Source organism: Lissotriton helveticus, chromosome 3_2, assembly GCF_964261635.1.
Source record: "Lissotriton helveticus chromosome 3_2, aLisHel1.1, whole genome shotgun sequence".
NCBI classification, from domain to species: Eukaryota; Metazoa; Chordata; class Amphibia; order Caudata; family Salamandridae; genus Lissotriton; species Lissotriton helveticus.
In genome coordinates this window covers 168,413,988-168,437,700 of record NC_136062.1, presented here as the reverse complement: position 1 = coordinate 168,437,700, position 23,713 = coordinate 168,413,988, and the positions used below count along the sequence as shown (strand labels likewise).

The 23,713-nt window shown below is 42.5% G+C and overlaps 1 protein-coding gene across 2 annotated transcripts in view; it reads left to right on the top strand.

The window, feature by feature from the left end:
- The window catches only part of LOC144826531 (dual oxidase 1-like), a 1,074,750-nt gene that overhangs the window by 172,093 nt on the left and 878,944 nt on the right, over window positions 1-23,713 (top strand). The window contains exon 2 of one of the 2 annotated variants that reach the window (XM_078684960.1): window positions 22,183-22,281. The exons of the other annotated variant lie outside the window; for it this stretch is intronic. Coding sequence (XP_078541086.1) covers window positions 22,183-22,281 — 99 coding nt within the window. The remainder of the gene's footprint in view (window positions 1-22,182; window positions 22,282-23,713) is intronic. 2 annotated transcript variants of the gene reach the window in all.

The following is a 23,713-nucleotide window of genomic DNA, read 5'->3' as shown; positions in this document are numbered from 1 at the left end:
TGGTTATCTATACATATATATCTATACATATAGCTATTAATTCAATCCGCTCACAAACTCCTTTGCTGGAAAGAGGGACTATGCCCCAAGTGTCTGTGCTGGTAGTGGTTTTATTCACTTGAGCAAACCACCATCAGGCGTTTCGGCCTCATCAGCCTTGATCACATGACAAGCTGCCTTTGCAAGTCTGTGGTTTTTAAAGTGACAAATGCATTCTAAATCCTAATAGGCATGGAAAACAGACTATATGGATTCTACCATTTCATATAGTGCAGAAATATTGCCGACCGCATTTGACATAATGAAGCAACATATTATACTTGTTACATTGATGATAACTTTAGAATTTAAATAATTGCATAAATGCTTTCTTATCTAAAATTCGATATATAAATATAAATGTATCTTGCTGTGCTTACATATTAAAATTGTGCCAATACGGTATATGATTTTTTTTAAATCAATGATGCCATACGCAACCAGGAATGTAAGATCTTTTAAAATCCATATAATGCCTTATAACCTAAGATGGTGTCACCACCTTTATACTAAAACCAACAAAAAGTACATAGTGCATACTGTGGAGTGTTATGATGAAGTAAAAAACAGATGTTGTTACGGTAGCAGCAAAGAAATACACACTGTCGAGAGTTGATTAGGTGTGTATATCTGTCCATTCCGTTACTTACTTCACATTAATTTGTTTTGAAAATATCTGACTCCATGAGGTATATATTTTTCATAATGTGCAAAATAGGCAAATTTACCATACTCAAATGTAAAACAGGCATGGAGACACATAATCACAGTATCCAAGGAGGGAAACTGTACACATGAGATCCATAAAGCGGTATCGATAATAATATTATGTTTTGTATGTGCACTAAGGTCTTGTCTCATCCTCATTGATTACTCTTTTGGTCCTACGTGATAATATGACCTTGCAAAAGCTAATACATATATTAATATAAGAATATAATAAAATATAAATATGAAAATAAAAATATATGTATATATGTATAAATACTATTATATCTCAAAATTCTAACCCTTGTATGATATACACTTTTTCTTCTTATATCAGAGTAAAAAGATCAAATAAAGATGTTATATATTATTGCATCCTAAACGTTTTGAATGTACATTATTATTAACCCTTTATAAACAGGTGTACAGATCTTCAGTTGCATTTAGACCTCCTGGGTGTTTGGTGTTGAGGTCCAATATGAACCTGGTTGCTAATCTTCTAAGCTGTAATTCTCTTTTGCCTCCTCTTCTGTGTGTGGGAATTGAGTCTATCAGGAAGTAATGTAATTCTTTGATGTTATTTTTGTGTACTTCATTAAAATGCCTTGCTACAGGATCTATATTTGTGATAGCTCTGATATGCTGCAATATGCACTTGTGGGCTTGCAGTGTTGTTCTGCCCACATATTGCAGGCCGCACGTGCATAGTAGTATGTATATAACATACTCTGTTTTGCATGTGAGGTGTTTGTTCATTTTCTTTATTACACTGCCAAATGCAGAAGTGTATGTGGTTCTATTGATCCCATGTTTACATGCCTTGCAGCTTGAGCATTTAAAAAAAGCCCTTTCTGGTGTGTAGCCAAGTTGTTCTTTCGTCCATCTCTGGACTGCTCCTCACCAAAGTAGCTCCCATAGATTTGGATTTTCTATAAGAAATCGATGGAGTTTCAGGTAATAGATGTTCAATTATCGGATCATGTAATATCAGGAGACAATTGCGGTTGAAAATGTTTCTAAGCTGTTTCTGTTGTTTACAGTAGAATAGAATCACTCTGATAGCTTCAACCTTTTGGACTGTCTCTACAATTGTATTTTTGTCTGGTGTAGCGATGCTGCCAAATAGAGTTTCTGTTCTGCTGAATTTGTTGGATTTTCTGATAGCTGTGTCTATTGTACTGGAGGAATAGCCTCTTTTTAAGAATCTGATTTTGCTTGTCTGATGAATACGCTTTACTTCTTTTTTGTTACTGCATACTCTTTTGAACCTTAGCATCTCACCGTATGGTATGCTCTGAAATAAATGAGTCGGGTGAGAGCTGATGGCATGTAGGACTGTGTTACCTGCCGTTGGTTTGCAGTATAATGTTGTGACTATATATATATATATACATCTATTATCTCTAGAGCTCTGCTCTGCTGAAGCTATTGGAGTGATGCAGAGATGGTGGTCTGGCATGAATACATCTTTGTATTTCATTTGTAAATGATTTCTGGGTGTGCAAAGTCATCCAGGTTCAAAGAATTGTCCTCAAGGCGTGGATGAGCAGGGTGTGAAACTCTTGCCACCCAGGAATTTCTGGCTGAGGATTTCTAAGCTCCAGGCTTGACACTAACTTGTCAGTAAGAGGTTCTGCCCCAACTAATATTTAGCTGGCAGACCCAGGCAGTGAACAACATGGCCACCATTTTCTCCCCTTTTCTCCCCTCCATGATCCTATGAAATGTTTGTTGATGTCCAATGAGCCACAGGCAGCAGATGTGGTGTGCTGACGGGTGGTGGCAAAATGCCATGTTCCTTACCACTGGAGGCCACATGACAGTGTAGATCTGTCAGAGGTGTGGAGATCTCTCCATGGTGAAGGACTTTCATAATAGTGCCCAGCTATTGGGCAATCAGCGGCATAGCTGGCTTGAGAGTATTGGGAAAAAGGTGCCGGGAAGGGACTCTCACAATTGTGACTGATTGGAATGAGCATGCTTTGAGGGTTCAGAGGGATGGCATGGAGTATGCACACACAGAAAATATTCACCCACTGTGCTGCTGGCCGTAGACAGCAGGATACAATATTGGAGAACATTCAGAGAGCAACTAATATTAGAGTCACAGACATCTGTACAATTCCCCTGGAAGATACACTACTTGACACAATGAGATCTTTTCTGGGACCTAAATGAAATCTGATGAGTGTATTTGCACTTCCCCTTGGTTCCCATGCCTCGTACGGGGTGTATATTTGGTATGTTTTTTTAATTTTGTAGATCTTTCCCAAAGAAAACATTTGGATGACTCGTTTTATGGTACTTTGGGGCTACATACAATAGACTGTTTATTATTGGAGTTGGTCTTTTTTGGGCTTGTCTGTTATTTTAGCAGGCTGTGTGATGTTGCATTATTCTTGAAAATATCAATAAAAGTGATTTGAACCTCACTGACATTTGAGGAGCATGGAAGAGGTATGCATAGTTCTGGATAGTCTTAAGCACATCTTTCCTGTGAGCATGGCCCCACCAACTCAGGCCTTGTGTATCCCCACAAAGGATACAAAATTAAACCGATCAGGTGGCTTTCGCCAGTCGCCTGCCTGCCTTTCTTTGTCACATGTGGAAACTTCCTGCAACTACTTCAAAGGGTGGTGCAGCTAATCTGCTGATGGAGATTTCATCCTGCTCCATCCTGGCCAGAATGAATCTAATTTCACCAGGATAGGATTATTGTTTCACCTGCTTTAACCTGCTAGCTAAGCAGGAGAGGAACTAGCTTTTCCAGCAAGGCAGCCAAAAGCAGGAGTCCCATTAAGGCTGGTTCAAAAAACATGCCTAAATGTATAAGTAAAGTAACAAATTCATATTGAATAGCCAAACTGTAAATGTGAAATCATGACAGAGAAATTGTTAGAAAATTACCCTTCTAGCACATGCTAATCAAAGGTTGCATTTTAGGAACGTTTTACACAAAGTATAAGCCAGTTTAAACACCATAGACATACACTTTAGCCAAAAAGAAAGGGAGCACGTGCATTTACATGTAACATAAATAAACTAGGGTACCCAGCTACTAGGTGTGGGTTCCTCTAGGCAGGGATCAAAAATAATTGCAAAACCTAGGGCAGATCAGAATTGATCACAAACATGACAATAATTCATAACTAAATATGAGGGGACAAGGACAACATATTATAAACCAGTACAAAAACTGTTTTTATTTAAGGGATACTGTTGGACTAGGCCATTTTTTGCAGGGTCATCCCTGAACTTTTCGCCTTCCTCCTAGCCTATTTTCTCACTCTGGGCACTTTAGCACTGCTGTCTAGTATAAAGTGTGTGTGCTCTCTGTGGTAAACATGGTAAGATTGGTCTACACCTGTTTGGCATATCTAATTTATCTGTCAGTCCCTTGTAAAGTGGTATCTCAGATACCCAGGGCCAGTAAACTAAATGGTACTGGTGGGCTTGCAGCGCTGATTGGGCCACCCACCAAAGTAGCTTTCAAACCTGTCTCAGGCCTCTGCCTGTGCTCGCAGAGTTACTGCCTCTGTGATGTGGCACCTAAATTGTGTGCCACGTCTGTGACCCCCCTTTCACTGCATGTCAGTCACCCCTAAGGTAGGCCCTAGCTAGCCCGATGGGCAGGGTGCATTGTAGGTAAAAGTTGGGACATGTACCTTAAGTGCTTAACATATCCTGGTAGTGACAAACAGGTATTTTGGTTTCTCACTGCTGTGAGGCTGGCCTCTCATATGAATGCATTGGGGACTCCCTGATAAGTGTTCAGTGGTAATTCCTGATATGAGAGGAGCAGCGTGGGCAAGTTTGGTATGTTTGGAATAGTGATACTAAATGCTGCCAATGATGAGTGCAGATTTAAAATCACTATTTTAGAAATGCCACTTTTAGAAGTTAGCATTTCTGTGTGCTATGTGTCTGCCTGCCTGATCTGTATTGCATGTCTGGCTCTGGAGGGACAGGGGCTGGTGAGGTGTGTGGCTCCAGGAACGGCAGGTTGAGTCAGCGCTAGGCTGAATAGGAGATCTGCATTTGGAGTAGTGGGAGGAGTAGTTCCCTGACCCTGAATAGGTCTGTGCCTGCCCAGGTGAATGCTGGCTCCGCCCCTGGTGGTGTGTCTGATGACTGAGCCCCCATCTGACAAAGGGGAAGAGGAGCCCTGTAAACAAAGTGCTCCAATAACCCCCGAAACCAGTTGGGACTGGTTCCCCCAGCCCAGTGCCAGGGCAGAACAAAGGAAAATGTAGTATTAGTACTGGGGCTGTGACCCCAGGTTGGTGTTGTGCTTCCTTGCTCCTTGGGGATTTTGGCTGCTGGGCCCCAGGAGGAACCGCCACGAAGGACTGCCTCATTGCTGGAGGGCCGTGTGAGATGGCCAGCCTAGGCCCCGCCATGTGCTCCTGAAGCTTTATCCTTCTCTCCCAGGAAGGGGAGAGTGCTGGGGCTTCACAGTGCTGAGCTGCGACCTATTTAGAGGGAATCCCGACATGGCGATTCCCTCGCATTGAGGCCTTGTAAGCGGGAGCCCACCCTGCTGGTTTTTGCTTCAGCAAGCAGGAGCCTACCCCGCTGTTCGTGTGCTCCTGTTGGCGGGATCCCACCCCACATTGGTGGTTACTTGTTGGCAGGAGCCTACCCCGCACTGTGGTACTGAGAGAACTGCCACGACCCAAGCCTGGTTGTGGGCGTGGCCACCTTCTATGACTATGGACCAATCCGGGGGAACGCGGCAGCAGGAAGTCAGGTGACGCATCCCTGCCTATAGGCGGGTTTCTTGTGTACCGGTGAGAGCCCTCTGAGTTGTGCTCTTCCAGGAGAGACGCCGCCGAGCTTCCCCAGCGAAAGAGAAGTCCCACGGAGGAAACCGGAGGAGGGAGAGCAGCGTCGAGGAGCCCCGGTGAGTGGGGCTCACAGTGAGCAGTGTTGGTGCTCCCGGAGGCACCGTGGTGCCTGTGTCGATTACTCTGTGGGCAAATCTCGCTTCACAAGACCTGGAAGGCCCGGTGGTGCTAGTGCTTGTTGAGTGCCTGTCTCCTTCAGCTGTCCCATAGGAGAGCGGGCAACTACAGCCTGGGGGCAATTTTGTTCTATAGTACCAGAGCGTGGCACCTCAGGCACGGGAAGTACCAGTGTTGATTTTGTGTTGGGCCACTTCGAGGCCTCACTTGTTAAAAGGGGCATTTTCAGAGAGAGAGGAGCCCTGGGAAGGAGGGGATCCACTGCACTTTTTGGGGGCCTGTCTTCCCAGCTGCACTGTGGGGGCGCAGGAAGCTGCAAAGGGGGGGCATTTCCCTTTGCTTCAGGATGAGGAGGGGGTGAGTTGCACCCCATGGCCTCCAGTGCGCTATGCACAGTGCTTTTGCTGCTTCGGCAGTCAGAGGGCCACTTGGGAGGCTCTAGAATTACGCCTTGACAATTGGGAAAAAGGGCATTTGGGACCCTAGAGGAAGGCCAGTACTGGGTCAGTTTTATGTTGGTAGGGTGCAAGGTCCTAATTTGATGCCCAATGCATAATGTGTTTATGCCCAAACGAGATTGAATAATGTGTTTATGCCTATAATGATTATGCATGATGGATGTATGCCTAATGTGATGCAGACATAATGTGTTTATGTTGCTAACGCTGAGTACAGTATTTTCCCAGTAGTTACAGGTAGTGTTTTATTTTTTACTACTTGTGCTTGTGATGGTTCTGACAGTGGCCCGATTGGCCCTGTCCTGTATATAATCCCCTGTAAATTATGACCCGGTGCCAGTTGACACAGTGTATATGTGTGATTATTATTCTAATGTGTTTTGGATAATACAAAGGCTATTTTTATATAACCTTGTGTGGTGTATCTTTTGTGGTGTGCCTAGTGTGTCACTGCTGTGTGAGTGGGTTGCGCAAACGCTTTATATATTGCCTCTGGGATAAGCCTGACTGATCGTGACAAGCTACAAAGGGGGTGAGCATGGGTTATCTACAGCATGTAACTCCCTTGCCCTGACTAGAGTGGTGGTTTCTGCCTGGCTTAGGTGCATGCCCTAGCCAACCAGAAATCCAATTTCTAACATATACAATAAATATTGATAATAAAATATCCACATGCGTGCTCCTCTCATATCAAACGTTCACTTTAACATCAAGCTGTACAATCAGGACAAAACCTACAAAGACAGTATACAATGACAGGAAACAAGAAATAATCTGTTCTCATTTACGATACATATTTCATCTTCAGATTCTACTTTGTCTACATGCACATGATATAATCATAAATGGCTAAGAGCCAAATTATATACAGTGATTGAGAAGCTCATTCATTTTGACAACGCTCAGCTCAGTGGCTGAAAACCATATAGTGTCACATGTAACATGTGCAGATCCTCTTACCTCAGCTGAGGATCAGTTGACATTATTTTAAAATGTTGTAACTGGAGGTTCCAGCTCAAATGCATTTTACCTGAGTGCTAACAGTGGGTAATACCCCATTATCAGGTTTGTACCACAGGGGAGTTCCAAATAAAACGGGTATTTTCATGAGTTAGAAACTGCTACATTACACCCTTAATGCTTGGACTGATTACCATGCTTTAGGCCAAGGAACACCATCTTCTTCACACCAGGGCATCATTACCTTACTTTTACACATTTACTATCAAATACTTTTACCTTGTTAATTCACATTGCCCATGGTCATCGAATCTTAAATGATGATGTAACTTTAAGTTAATGCCCTCTTCATCAAGTTGGACCTGGAGCAGAGTCAGCGTCCAGCATCTAAACAGTTCTGTAATTTTTATTCATGCCCTGAACCCAATATGTAACTTTTTATCTTTTCAAGACATGATGAAAGCTTTCAGTGTTTTGGTTACAGCACTACAATAAGCACATTGTTTATGGCCTGCATCCATTTATTTTTCGGCAGCTGGCTCTTCCAGCTTGCTGGGTTAGCAGAGGCCCCACCTTTAATTACCCTCCGCCTCCCTTCCCAGAGGGCGCAGCCCACCTGCCCTCAGTGATCTCTGTGCTGATAGCCCATCCCCTGGGACGACGGATGAATTTTGGGCACATCAGTTTTGCTTTTCAGAAATACTCCCTCTGCTCTGAGCCCCCCAAATGCGTGTTCATAAGTGGTTAGTAAAATAAAATGGCTCTGGCGTGCAGGGCGTTTTCTCTCTGTGCATTGAGGCCATTGTTAATCATTTCTGTGTTAGGTCTGTGGCAGACCAGTTGGGGTTCAGACAGGCATCAGTCAGTGATTTCCCCACTCTACTGTGGAGGTTGTTTCTCCTATCCAGACTCTCCTCCGTTCTAAATATCAGAGCGATAACCAGTTCGTGCCATCTGATGTGAAAAAGCACTTGAGAAACCATACAGTCAATTTTCTTTTGTCACGGTGAAGCCTCTTTACTTTGACAAATGACCTTTCCGAGCTGTTGACACCAAACAACAGAGAATGCTGCATTTGGCACTCAGGTGATGCAAGTACACTTTCAATGTAAGTGTGAACAATAGGAGGCTTCAGAAAATATCACATCATTAATCCTCAACCCATGCCCTTGCTTGAAATGTCATAACTAATTGAACATCAATCACATGCCAATGACCACATCTGTCCTACCTCTTTACCAATACAAAATATTTTCTCTTTCCAAACTATCCACAACCCCATGAATACTTGGACATTTGACTTCTAGTTGTGATAAAATGTGTTGCTGTTTGAGGGGGTGTGAGCCCTTCTAAAGCAGCAGCTCAATCCCTGTCAGGGTGAACCACAAAAAGTCATTAAATTAACCTATGCTTAACACTCTGGTAGCATGGGACAAAAGCAGTCAGGGTAAATTTAGAGGCAACATGAAAAGTATTTATACAGCACACAAACATGAACAAAGTGAAAACACAACACAAGAAAAATCCTACAGTAATTTTAAAACCTAGAGTAAATTGTAATGAATAATTTAACACCAAAACAACAATACTCCAATCAGTAGAACTGGAAATAGGTAATTTTAAAGATTTCGGGTAAGCTTAGAGCCTGAAGGCACAAAGCCTAACTCACAGTTATTTGGTAGTGAAAGTCATAAGTTTAAGCTGACTCAGATAGAGCGAGGGGCCAGATACAAGAGCCAGGTTAGTCCTGCTGAAAAAGTTACCTTCTAGAGTCCCACCCGAAGAGTTTTGTTTGCACTGGAGGACGTCCGCAAGGAGCAGGGAGAGCATTGCGGATGGTCGTAACTGTAGCGAGAAGAGCAGGCCGGATGTTGCGGACAGTCACCGCATGGTGGCCACATATGGGTTTTACTGGAATTTCTGATAGGGTGAATGAATAATTAGTCCTTCACCCAAATTAAAGCACTAATACTGTCCAGTGTGTTATTATGATTCAAGAGTGACTTCCACCTTTGCGACTAGAATCTCATTTACCTGACTTATTAGGGGCAGAATAAACAGGATTTGTCAAAGGACGTCTCATCACGGACAACACCCGTTTATTTTTTGATATTCTGTGTAAGGCTTCACACTTATCTCATCCCTTAGCGGCCATAGCATTGGATGCTCAAAAAGCATTCTATAGAGTTGAATGGCTCTATCTTTTTCGTGTCCTCCGATGGTTTGGTTTTGGCCCGAAGATTATCACCTTAATCTCTCTTTTATATTCTAATCCTAGAGCAGCTGTATCGGCGAATGGTGACCTTTCTTCCTATTTTCACTTACACAGAGGTGTTCGGCAGGGACGTCCACTTTCTCCTTTTCTTTTCAATCTTGCTTTGGAGCCTTTTTTGTTGGGAATTCGCCAAAATGCCGATATTCACGGTTTTACTTTCAAGGACACTACCGTTAAGATGGCAGCATATGCTGACGATCTTCTTATTTTTTTATCCCGCCCACAAACTTCTCTTCCTGCTTTCTTGGCAGAAGTCCAATCCTTTGCGTTTGTTTCTGGTTATAAGCTAAATAAGGACAAGTGTGAAATGTTACCTTTCACTAAGTTTACTCTCAGCGCTGATTTTATCTCTTCGGGCTTCACTTGGAACCCGCAATACATTAAATATTTTGGTTTACATATTTCCCCGACCATCTCAGTGACAATTTCCCGTTGTATGGACAACTTCATTCAAAAGTTATTATCTTTAACCTCAAAATGGCATCCTCTCTATTTGTCCTGGTGGGGCCGTTTGGACACCATTAAAATGATGCTTTCACCTATAGTCTTGTACACGATTTCTAATATTCCATTAACTATTTCTTCCAAATATTCCAAGAAGCTTATTTCCATTTTGTCGTCCTTTCTATGGAGTACTAAAAAAGCGTGTTTGTCTGTTTCCAAATTGATTCATCCAAAGTCAGAGGGTGAGGTGAATTTACTCGATTTTCCTACTTACCACAAATCATTTCTTTTGCACCAAGCATCAAAATGGTTCTCTGACTCTGATACGTATCTTCCTAAATGGACCTTACTTGAGAAATCTTTTCTTTCACCTTTCTCATTTCAAGAATACCTATCCTTCACACACAAGCCACAATCCATTTCCACTGCCATAATCAAACATACCTCCAAGATTGTACCACCCGTTACTTTAACTTCATTTTCTATCTCACCTATATGGCATAATAGGAATATTTTGATTAACAATAAACCTATCTTCTGGAAAGCTTGGAGACAGAGAGGTATACTATGGGTCCATCAACTACTTGATCAAGACCGTTTCATGTCTTTTGTAGAAGTCAAAGCTTTAAACACCTTGCCTTCCTCCTTCAAGCCTAAGTTTTCTCTTCTAGTGGAAGCTATCCAAATTGCACATTCAAAATTTGCGTTGATCCCACCAACTGATTCATCTGAGATCTTGCACATGGATAAACTTAGGACTCTTGTTCTTAGTGCTTCTAAAGCATGCTCTCTTTACGCGTTTTTACATACCTCCCATCATCCAAGAGATAAAACTAAGATAGAACTGACATGGGAAACTGATTTAGGGACTTCCTGGTCGATAGACTTTTGGAATAAAATTTGGCTTAAAATTCGTAAGTCTTCAAGGGCGGCTAATACCACACAAACGCTCTTTTTTATTTATAACAGACTCCTATTGTCTCCACTCACACTCCATGCCAGACATGCCCATATCCCGGATTTATGTTGGTCCTGTTTGACACCACAGGCAGGCCTTTTTCACATGCTTTTTCATGTAATCCTGTTCAGAATTTTTGGACTAAAGTATGGACTCAAATAAACTCCATCTTTAACACTACTTACCCTCTAACACCCACACATATTTTCTTAGGTAGTTTAGCTTCCATTTGGGAAAATTGTGAATCTAATGTCAAAATCATAGATTTACTGTTAGCAGTGGCCTTTCAGCAAATTACCAAAAAATGGAAGGACTTTACTAAATTATCATTTCAGGCATGGTGGTAAGCGGTTTGGTATAATCATAGGCTTGACACATCTTTTGTATACCCATTACACATGGCACCCAAACGGCTCAATTTGTGGTCACCTGTCACACTCTTTATTGACACAAGCGCAAGTCGCGTTCTGCATTTGTCTCCTTCACAACAAGAAGTTGCTAAACCTCCATGACATTGTTTTCGGCTATTAATATATATTATATTTTATCTTTTCTTTTTATTATATTCTTTTTACTGTATTTGTATATTTCTCATATGATGTAGTTTTGTTTGGTATGTTGCTGTTTCTCTACTTTTGCATGATACTTTGTAATGCTTCTTACTTTGAACCATATTTTTTTTAATGTTTACATGATTATCACACTATATATCACTTGCTTATTATATGTTGATTTCATTTTATTTGTATTGTTGACATACTATTTCTAATAAACTCTCTTTTGAACTTAAAAAAGAGTGACTTCCACGAAATATATGCAAATAAAGTTTAATTAGGTAATTTGAACAAACAAAATGCAAATTAGAAAGATGAAGATCCATTATCTCTGACTTGTCCAAATGTGAAAGCAGGCCACTCGCCCTGTCCACTTCCAGGTGTTCTGATTTCTTAATGAAGTGCTTCGAGGAAACCTGGGTGTGACAAGCCAAGGCTTAGCGTACCTGGCTCGTATTGGCCAATCTACTTATATGCAATTCAAACATAACCGATGCACAAGTGTGTTGTAACATATAACCTCGATAATCAAGCAATGTTTCACCTAACCTTTTAGTATGGTTTCAATGCTGGTAGAAAGAAAATTAGAAGTTAGTCCAGCTGAGTGCTTAAGCCTATGGTCTGAGTGCTAAGAATATTCTTCAAAACTAATGGCATTGAAGGTTTAAATTAGGCCAATAGTGCTCCGAGCACCAGCTGCATATCCTACACTGCTGAAGGACTGTTTAACATCATCCCGGGCAAAAGAGCTCCCAGACCGCTCAGCAAGCCTGCTTTCCATTTGGAAAAAAAATCTTTAAATTTATTCGAATCTAAAATACCGAAAATGTTTAAAAAAGGACTTAAGTCGAGAGGCCGACAATAAACTGCAGGATCTTGTCCAAAGTGAACAGTTCTCTTTGAAAACTCTGTTAGAGTTCGAGTTACTTTTGGAGCATCTTCTCTCAGATCTTACGCAGCCTAGCCATCCACACAGAAATCCCACGGAAATCTTGGCTGTAGCACTGTTGGAAAATCTTCAGACAGCATAAAAGCCTTCACTCAAAGGGGGAAGCATCCCAGCAGAATGGAAAGTCACAATATTAAAACCACTTCTAAAAATAAATTTTTCCCTGTGCCTGTCACGCACAGGCTATCAAGTAGAATTAATTACTTCACTATTTCAATTGACTTTCTGGCAAACTTTTCTTAAATGATCTGGGCATGAGGTTGAAGGCAGTGGCATGGAATGCTTGTCCTACTGGATTGATCAGCAGCCATTGACACTTTTGACCATGCCTGTCTGCTCAGTTGGCTGGACCACACTGGATTCAGATGAATCGTGCTAGAATGGTAAAGTCATTCCTTAAGGACCCGTCTCAGGTAGTAGCCTTACCACTGTGGCGAACGCTATCTTTCAGGTTAAAGTGAGATGTCCCTCCAGGGATCTATTTTGTCCCCATTTTAAAATTTACAAGCAGCCTCTGGGGTCTCTGTTATACAGGAGAGGAGACAGATTGTACACGTATCCTGCTGACACAGTACTTTGCTTTAATCTAACTTGTATTTACAAATGCTGTCAGTGAGTGTGAATCAGCCTGTTTGGCTACTATTTACTGATGAAGGTGGAAAGGATTGTTAAAGTTGTTGCATCTCAAAACTGAGGTTTTGCTGACAAATCATGGAATCCCATTTATGGATTAGCTCAAACTGTGTGTTTTTTGAAGGGCCTTCACCCCAAAGCATCTAAGAAGAAGAAGAACCTGGGGCTGACCATCAACAGAAGGGTGCCTGGATAAACAGGCTGCAGAAGTGGCCCACACCTGCTAACGCTACTTTAAGAGTTTATAAAGAGTGTTTCCTTATTCGCAGCCTCATCTGGTTAGGGCAGGAGTGAATGCACTCCCACATACATAGGAATAAAGAGAGTAGAGCTTTCCCTGGGACTGTAGTTAGGTGACGGAACAAATTGTGCCTTAAACGGCACACAGAGGAATGCCTCCTATCACTAGTGTCACAAGGATGCCCTGGGTCCTAGTGCAAGCAAGGACAATGGACCTGCTGTTGAGATAGTAAAATACAGCAATTATCGAAGTTCGATGGGCTCTTCAGGGCTCTGGCCAACAGTGCCACTGCACCTGCTGCACCAATGCTACCTACACCCCTTCCTAAAAACTTTAAAACACGGTTGTTTACTGAACAGGAGCTGCACAGGATCAGGAATGCAGTGTTATCTTTGTTTTGTGTCAAGATGATTCGGCATCAGTGCGCTCTAATGAATGTAAACAACAAAGCAGAACACGCATGAGTGTTTGAATACATTTGAAGGGCTTCACGAATGTGCTTTACTTTTTGCCATGCTGATCGTCATCTCTAGCTGGCCTCCCTTGCTTCCCTCCCTAAAATGTACATGTATGTCAGTCGCGCAGCCCTTTGAAGCCCGTCGTCGCGCACTCTATTTCATTGAATACTACATGTGAGAGATGGGAAATCCTGCCCCTGAACCCTCGTAGCTGCGTCTTTTATTGCTCCCATGAAATCGGTTTGCTTTACTTGTGCTGACTGCATACGCATGGTAAATACTGGTCTTTTAGTGGTACAAGTAAGTCCAGGGGATTCTTGTAGAGTGTTGAACAAAAAACAGCTTGATGTTGAGGACGAAATTGAAAAATGGCTACAGTGAGACTGTTCTAGTTGGAATGCGCAGTCTGCGGGAAGATCCAAATGGATCAAAATCAGTCACGCGCCGTCCCGGTACAGTTGGAGGCTTGCCTCTGCTTCTTCCGCCCACAGTGCATACAGTGACCGTGTTCGACGTGTTTTGAATTCCTTCTGAGTCATTGTAATTGCTGCTCGCTAAGAGCTTCTGAACGCCACGATAGGTGCAGAAGCATTACCTTGACTTCTCCCATCTCCCTGATCTTCTTGGAATCCCACAATTATCTACAACGGACAGAGAGAATCAGCACTTTAAGTGGTGAAGGTGGTTCCCTTTCTCAGCTTTGCTGCAATTACAAACAAGCAAAGCCAATAGTGCTCACCAGAGCAAGCAATTACTTAGCCAATGCCTAGGATTTTTCCTAAAATGCGCCAAGTGTGCCGTGGGTCTGGAGGGGGGCAGGTGCACGCTGGGGTGCATCATTTCTGCTGAGGAGAGCAAGATTAAGTGGGAGGAGCAGGGAGAAAGGAAGAGAATATAGTCCCCCCTGCCCTTGTGCCTTTCAATGTAAGGTCCGACGTCAGCAGTGGAATGATACATGACATCCAATCACAGCACAGTGAGCAAAATGGACCTTGGGCAGGACAAATGCAAGAATAGACAGGAAAGGCATCGAAACATGAGCTGGTAAGTAACTTAGATCAGAAAGCAATTCAATTATGAGTAAGGGGTGACCCAACCCAACTGTAAGCATTATACTGTTCACAATAGATCTTTGAAACGAGACAGCAGATATTTAAATGGACCTGATGTTTATATCCTTATCTTTACAAGTAAAAACACTTTATTTTTTGCACGTGTGAATACAAATCCGGGCTACAAAATGTTAACGAAGTCAGTAAGGCAGCTTGTTTTAAGTATGTGTGTTAGTTGTTGTGCGATCTATTTGGATGCACTAACACGAACACAAAAATGACCCAAATACTGGTCAGGAGGCACTCTGTGTCAAGCACAGGATTCTAATTCACATATGTATAGGTAGTGTTTAGTTTGTGAGGATGTGGCCTACCAGCCCCAGCTGCCAACTTTGAAGCTAGGGGACCAGTCGCGAATCTCAGTGGCGGCTCAACATCCTGTGATTCTGGGAAAATCACTTGCGGCCCTTTTACAATATCCATCGGACAAGTGTCCAACCGGCATCATTGCAGTAAAGGGACCTGCTGACAGGTAGTCAGAAACATGCCTCTTTGCACTGAGGCTTGTGATGTGGCCCGGAAAAAGGCCCATCACAACCCAAAAGACATGTTTTTAAACATCGCTGTACCCTGTGGGAGGCACCATTCGGTGCCTGCCACACGAGGCAGGCATGTTTGGGGGTGGACCACAGGTGTCCCCCATGGTCAATAGCGGAGGGCCATGGGGGACAGGAGCCCTGCTAGGGCCCCAAAAAAGCCTTTCCACCAGCCTTTTCAAATCGGAAGTACCAACATGAAATGGCTGGCAGAAAGGCGGATCGTAATTCCCACGGCGGTGCCTGCGAAAGTAAGGGGAATGCGATCCAACAGACAGCCCGACGGGCACCTTGAACCTGTTGGCAGCTGTTGGTCGGCCGCTCAAGCACTGCAGCCTGACCAACAGCATCGTAATGCAGCAGTTGACCACACACATAGATATCGGTTTTTCTGATTCTTTTTATCTGTGGTCAAGAAAAAAACTAATGTATGGAAATGTACATTTTTATTTCTTTAGTGTACATGGGTTTTCTCCTCGAAGCTTGTGATTCATGTAGATTTCCAAAAGTACTGCTGGAAATCTTTGCAACTGTCATAAAAGTTGGAAATCTACTCCAAATTAACCCTGGGCAGAGCTGGCGCAGCGGCATTACACGGAGGTACACGGACTTGGGGACAAACTCCGTGGAACCCCGCACCTCTCTGCCACCCGCCTCCACCCCCCATATTAAAAATTAAATAAAAATATAATAAGGAGTAAAGTGAAAACAGTCTTACTTTCAATGTGGCGTTCCAAGGTTGCCGTCCTCCTCTTTCTTGCGTCTCAGGGTGAGCTGCGCATGCACTTGTGATTCTGGCAAGGAATGCACTGGCGCGCGCGCTTGCGCAGATCACCCTGTGATGCAAGGAAGAGGAGGACGGCAGCCCGGGGATGCAGCAGTGAAGGTAAGTCTTTTTACTTTACTCTTTATTGTACCTTAATTCATTTTTAATATGGGGTGGAGGCGTGCAGCAGGCCAACTCCGCTCCGCCACGAAATGTGCAGAGTTTTGCATACTCCGCGATATCTGCGGAACACGGAGTAGGCAAAACTCTGCACACTCCGTGGGCAGAGCGGAGTTCTCCACCTATGGTTACTCCAAACGTACATGTAAGCCTATGGAAGTAAATTCCCACAATTTAAATAATGTGCTCTGTAAATGAGACCCAGAACTACTAGAAAACTATACTTGTCATAGGCTTTCATAAGTGAATGAGTGAGTGGGTTCAATTCCCCGCCTCGGCGGGTCTTGGGCTCAAAATTCCACGGACCTGATAATTCTCGCCTCGGTGCCTATTCCAATCATGGAGTCCCACTCTGCAACTCTGGGCAATAGCTTGCTTAATCTCCACAACGGCCCTCACAACGCTAAGGATGCCTGGCCTCCACCTTGGGGGTGCCCAGGAGTGGACACCTCACAGGAAAAGCCAGGATGGGTTCCACAGCGGTATTCGTACAAGCGCCTTGAGACCATTGCGGGTGAGTATTGCGCTATACAAGTATCAATTTACATTTTACATTTACATTAGTGGAACGAGTGAGGGAGTGAAAACCTTCAAATTTTCATGATTAGATAGAAGCAATGAACCAGAACTGAGAAGAGCTAGCCACTAGGACGAGCACCAGACATCAAGGAGCAAGCTCTTGCAGGAATGGACTGAGCCTAGTAGTAAGTGAGTGGTTAGATTTCGATAGTACACTACACACCAGCCCATATGAGATCCATTCATAAAGTAAGGCACAAACCTATTTTAAAAATGGTTAAAACATTCATGTCTGCCAAAGCCATTCAAATAGCATAAACTTCCTAGCACCATAGAGGGTACAGGCCACTAGGTTGGAATAAAATAAAAGAAGCTGAGGTCATGAAACTGTCCTACTGACCTTTACACTGCAGTACCAAGCTGATGTCCAGAAGGGTAAATCATTTGCGTCAGAAAGAAGCCTCTGAGTTCAACATGAACATTAGTTGCCCTTCTTTAGGCCTCTATTTTAAAAGGGACAGGGTAGATTGTTGCCTTCTCTTGTGGAGAATCTTCCAGCAGAGCTCGAGTGAATGTTACAAACTGCCATGGACGTCAACTCAACAAAATCACAGGTGTAGTGGAAGTGACATTACACTCTTTGACCCATCCCTTCATGACTCCAGAGGAAGTGATCTCATATGACCTTTGACCCTGATGACATCACATGAAGACATGTCAAGTGACCATTGATGCATATGATATTATAGTAAGTGACATCAGTTGATTTAAAAAACACCTACAATAGAAACAAGAATAATGAAATATACAGAAAAAATACTAAAGCAAACACTATTCGAGTTACCAACCATGCATTAAATAGGGTACTGCCATAGTATGGCAGATGTGCAAACATGGTAGACCAAGGCAAGTCAATCATAGAGAATCAGTACAGCACTGCCGTCTGCTCAGACATAATCATCACATTCCCCTACATAGTTTCACATACTCTATTAGATCTGCATAGGAGTATCCGTGCAGGCTTTCTTCCTCCTCTAAACTTGTCTGTACACAAGCTGTAGGCTAACTCTGCTCATAAAGCATGCCATACCCTTTGGGTTCCGCCCCTAACAACCGACTGTGTGCTCAAGACACTGGGATGTCTATTCTAATGGCATCAGGCTTAGTTTAACGGTTTGTTGTGTAGCATGGACACGCAGGGAAAATATTATTATAATTGTAATAGCTTGGTTTTACATGCACTTAATGTGCTCGGCATGTTCTTAGCACACACAACACCATTGCATAGTTTTATTATTAATAGTTGTTCTTGACGAGTTAGCAGTTTGCAGCTGTGACTGCATGCCTTTCACAAGGTGTCTGCAACAAGCAGTTTTCCTGCGGAGCTATCGCACCACCTATAAAGTTATAGGACTTTTTTCAGAATAGAGTTTCTGGGTCTGTAATGAACATTTCTGGCCTTTCATGAATAGAAAAGTTACATTTGTGTTTTGAGAGATTTTTTTTAATGAAATACATAACTGCCCTAAGGTAGATATGTTCAACCCAAATGTGAAGTAACTTTGGGGCATATTACCAACAACTAGCGATAATTTTTGTCTCTAACTTGTTTAGAGACAAAAATTATCGCCGCACATCGGCGATTTTTATCGCAGATAAACCTTGCTATTAGCAAGGTTTATCGCAAATGCGATAAAAAACGCCCGCAAAGCATGAATATCGCTGAAAAGTCAGCGATATTCATGCATTATCGAGCAAATGCTCTTAGCCATGTTATCCACCTCCCATTGGATAACATGGCTAAGAACTGCTCAGGGCAGGTGTTAGCTTTTGGAGATATTCGCGCTTAGCGCAAATATCTCCAAAAGTTGGTAATAGGAGATAGCGATGTTAGCGACTGTTTCCAGTCGCTAACATCTTGGCACGCCCACTTTGTATATCATTAGTGATAAATATCACTGACATGCAAAGTGGGGCCCATGATGGTCGCTATCTCCTATTAGCTGTCGCTAACTGGTGTTAGCGACAGCTTGGTAATAGGGAGATAATTTTATCTCCGCTTTCTTGGCTTTTAAAGCCAAAAAAGCGGAGATAAAACCCCTTGATAATATACCCCTCTGTTCTTTCAGAAGAAACATTGCACCCTAGTTGCTTTGCACTGTAGGCAGTAGACTGGTTCTTCTATACTGTATTCACCTTAATATAATATTCATAGATAACTGAAAGGGTTTTCATAAAAAGGCAAGAAAGGGAGTCAAACTGCATACACTGAAACACAAATGTACTTCTAGAAATATAATATATATGTTTAGAAATCACCTAATGCCCAAACTGAACGAACACGTTTATCATTTGTCAGCTAGGATTTCCACCTTGGCTCTGACTTTATTAAAATTTTTTACTATACTATTAGTACTTTGAATGTCTTCCCAAACAACCCAATTTGTACCTTTTTTATTCACAAACTCCTTTGTTATGTCAAAGCCTACCAGACAGCACATCTGTCTGGTTTGGTAAAGACATCTTGGGGACAGTCAGAAAGATTCCTTGGGAAAGCAAGTCCACTCATTGCTTACCATTGGCTTTGTGGTTTATAACTCACATTTGCTTGCTTACTATTTGCTGAATTTATTTGGTTTAGGCTGTCCAGCTTGAGTTTGTCCCTTTCACATAGCATTCCTTGTTTACTGTATCCTTCCCGAGTAATCGATTTCTAGTATCATGTCTTTAAATCTTTTTCTTATCTTGTCACATTTGTTGTGTATTCAAAGAAAGAGGTCAAATGTCAGCCGCTGCCTTCTGAGGTAACTGGGTGTTTACCTTTCTTTATCTGACTACAAAGTGAGAGTATTTATGTGACAATCATGATGGCCATTGAGGGTGTGCTGGTGAAAGACTGTATAATGTTATTTTTTTCTAGAACAACATAATTTAAATATCTGTAAATGAAGTGTAGAGATATTCAGAACATATATGAATTAGGAAAGCACAAATGAAGCTCACTTCTTGGTAATTCGGAAGTGTTGTGGTAACAAATATATTAATACGATCAACACTAATTAATACACTTGGTGACGACATTTCCACACATTAGCTTTTCTGCACTGTATACTTATATCAGTAAAATTGTATGTCTGGGCAAATGAAATGGTTTTTTTTTCTTTTTTTTTTCCGTTTAATTAGTCTTTATTTCGAATAAAAAAATGAAATGTTCATCTCACTTGAAGATGCATTATTTGTAAGGGAAGTTCACTACAACACCATGTAAACTTCACTGTATGCCAATTTACTACACTGTACAACACTCTCCTCCACTCTGCGATGCTCTATGCAATTTTACTCCACTCTATTCTACTACACCGCAATCCACTCCAATCCATTCCTGCACTCAACAACACTCCACTCTATGTCACTTTATTCCACTCCACTTTACGACACTCCATGCCACTCAACTTTACACCACTCTATGCCAATCTACTCTAAGGCACTGTATGGCACTCCACTCTACGACACTATTCCACTCTATGCCACTCAATGTTACTTTACTCCAATCTATGCTACTCCACTCTGTTCTGTGTCACTCCACTATACATCACTCTACTCCTCTCTATGCCATTCCATTCTACGACAGTCTACTTCCACCGAGACACTCCACAACATTCTATGCCACAATAGGCCACTTCATGACACTCCATGCCACTTTACGCCACTCTATGCCATTCTATGACAGTCTATGTCATGCCACTCTATGACACTCTACACTACTCTCTGCTCTGTTGTCTGACAAATGAGAGGCATAGAAAAAAAAATCATAAGTCTTTAATAAATAAGTATTCAATTCAATTCAATTTATTGACTGTATAATTAATTAAAATCATTACAGTAAAAGCGGCAAGGAAAAAAAAATAGAAAAAAAGACAATTCTTATATATAAAAAAAGAAGTAGGTACATAAGGCTGAAATTAAAAGCAAAACTAAAACAAGACTGTGATTACAGACTTCATTTGCCTGCATGAAAGATTCTGCTCCACTGTCTAAGTCCCCCATAATTAGCCATTCCTCGACTTGTGTGCCTTGGAGATAGTCTATGTTGGTGGGCACTTGAGCTAACCTCGATGGCACATTAAGTATCTTACTAGGGACATTTCTTTCTTCGGGGGGGGGGCATGCGAGTGGGGCACTGTCAATGATACTGCGTGGAGGGATCCCATCCGCTTTGGTCCACAGCTTTTAGGGCTAACCTGATTTGGTGAATACATTTTGCCAGTCTCGCCAGGATCATTGTGTTAGTGGTTGGCAGACACAAGGCCGATGCTTCGCTGCAAGACTTTATACTCTTACTGAGGCAAATCGGGCGCAACAGTCGCCGGCATTTATTGTTAAGGTTAGGACAGCAACAGAGAAGGTGCAGCCAGGATTCCTTCTTGTAGGTGCACAGTCTGCAAGTCATGGATTCCCCTCTTCGGGCCCATGCAGGATTGAAATCAACTGTCCCAACATGGTCAGACTCATGTATAAAATTTTGCTTCGGGTCTGTGTTGTGAGGGCCTCACTTAGGTAGGGTTGTGCTGTTCCTGCCATGTATGAATTATTTAATGAGTCCAGGTGAGGACTTCGGCGTAGAGTTTTGTAGTCGAGGTCAAAGGAGATTTCACGCACTTGTTTATTAATAGCTTTCTTCCAAGCGTTCGGGGGATGTCCTGCCGCGGCATGCTGTCTTCCTCGATCTTCAATACTCTGATTGCCATTCCCAGCCTGGTGTGCCATTCCGAGCCTGGCCATTCGAAGATAGATCTCAAGTGATTTTTTTAAGGAGTTAGCCAGAGCCCTTAATGTTCTTAGATATAACTTTATAATCTCCCCCTGGCAGATCAGGTCTGGCCTTGCTAGGCCAAGCTCCAGTCTTAGCCTAGTTTTTCTTGCTAATAAATAAGTATTTTAAGCATTTAAAGGCAATTTTGTTTTCAAAATAAAACATAAATCAGTGAGCCTTTTCTGACTGTGACCTGTTGAAGCCAAGGGTCGCAAGGGTACAGGTAGGGGTTACAAAGAGCAAGCCAGATCCCTAATTGACATCCATGCAAACTGCATATTCCAAAATGCAGCTAAACATATGTCTTTTCTAGAGAAGGATTAAGGGCATATAATACTTTGTACTAGTGATACTGCTTCAGGCTTAATGTTCTCACTAGATTGTCCTCATGGCTGTCTCCTTTACTTAGACTCTGCCAAAAACGTATTTTCAACAGACTGTTTTGTTTTTGTCTGCCTGGTAGTTAAGGTCAAAAGGTTTCCACCTTCTGGTTCCACCCAATACTGTCATCTCTCATGAGTTCTGGTTATAGTTGCCAGGCAACACCTTGTGCTTCCAACTACCTGTCCTCCACCCAGTACAGTCAGCCGCTGATTCTTTTTACTTGTTTTTTAGAAGTTGCCGGATGCACTCCACGGAAGCGAGCATCAGTCATGAAGAACTGGGCGTTGGTGTTCCTTGGATCCCTGCTGACAAGGGTGTGGAGCTCAGCCTGTAAGTCACACTTTATTGTCTCGCAAATCTACAGCATAATGTGTTCACCTCTGACAGCATCTGTTGAAGAATCTTACACCTTGTGCAATATTATCCTCTAGATAAAAGTTTTTTTTTGCTGTCCCGACCTAAATATTGTTCACCATAAAACACCTGCCAACCCAAACCATAGGTCCTATGAGGTTTCACAGGAGAAAAAGAGAGCTCTACCATGTGCTTCAGGCCTGTGACAGTGGGCCATTGCTCTGGCATAACCAATTCTAAGAGCCCCAATGACTGTAGAGGCCCTTAATCCATATAGCATCAACAAAGAATGCACCACTGTTTTGTTCATCATGTTGTCAATGATTTGGTATAGAATAAATTATTACTTACCTACAAAAATACTTTAGTGAGGAGTCTTTCTTGCCCCTTTTAGGAATATATAACTTAACTCTTCATATTCTCTAATGGCACTGTCGGGCTAGTGGAGCACAGCTATAAGTAAATGTATCAGGGACCAATTCACAAAGGGCCTCCACACTCATGGCGTAAGCCTCGTAGTTGTGGCGTGACCTCAGCACTGCACTTTCTCAATGCAGAGGTCCTGCCACAAGTGCGGGCCCCCCACATGACAGCTGAGCCTCTGCCATGACTGCAGAAGCCCTTTGTGAATCGGGGTTCAGGGTCCGAGCAGGTGTGACCAGAAAATGAAGACTGAATAACTGTGTTACTGAAACAGAGGCTAGTTTACATCAGTTCTTGCATTGTCTTGGAAAGGACCTGCTCATCCAGGAGCAGGTGATTAGGCACACCCTATCGAAGGAAGTGTGAAAGGAAGGACTTAATGCTGCATATATCAGTGTCGGCCGGTGACATTTGGAAGTGGTGAGGTGTAAAAGTTCATGATGAGTGTACTGTGGCAAGCAATCTTAGCGAGTGAGCCCGACTTTCATAAGAGGGGTCCAAGGGAGTTCTCCCCAAGGAAAGTTTTGAAAAACAAGTGGGCAAATGGTGCATTTTCAAGCAAATTTGATAAAGCAAGAAGAGTAATAAAGCAATTGAGAAATTGTAGTTATGACATTAATAAAAGTATTTCATATGATAATGTCACTGGTAGCGGCTTATTCAGTATAATCAGAGAACTGCTATGCTAATTCACTGGCCTGTTCACTAGAGCACGGTGCATATCTTCCTTTGCAAATTGCCACTGGTGAGGCACAGGGTCAGAAAGCACTGGAGAGGGAGGATACGCGCTCTGTAGCTGGACATGGGACTTGCAGCAGTGCTTCCTTGTGCCTCACCCTTGCAGAGGCCCATTCCACCACCCAGTTTCGAGCCTCATTACACATAAACACCACAAAACAACAACACATTCCTGCCTAGGTCAGTACTCGTTACAGTGCACACATAAATAAACTGAACATTCACGCAAAACGATACACAGAAGTGT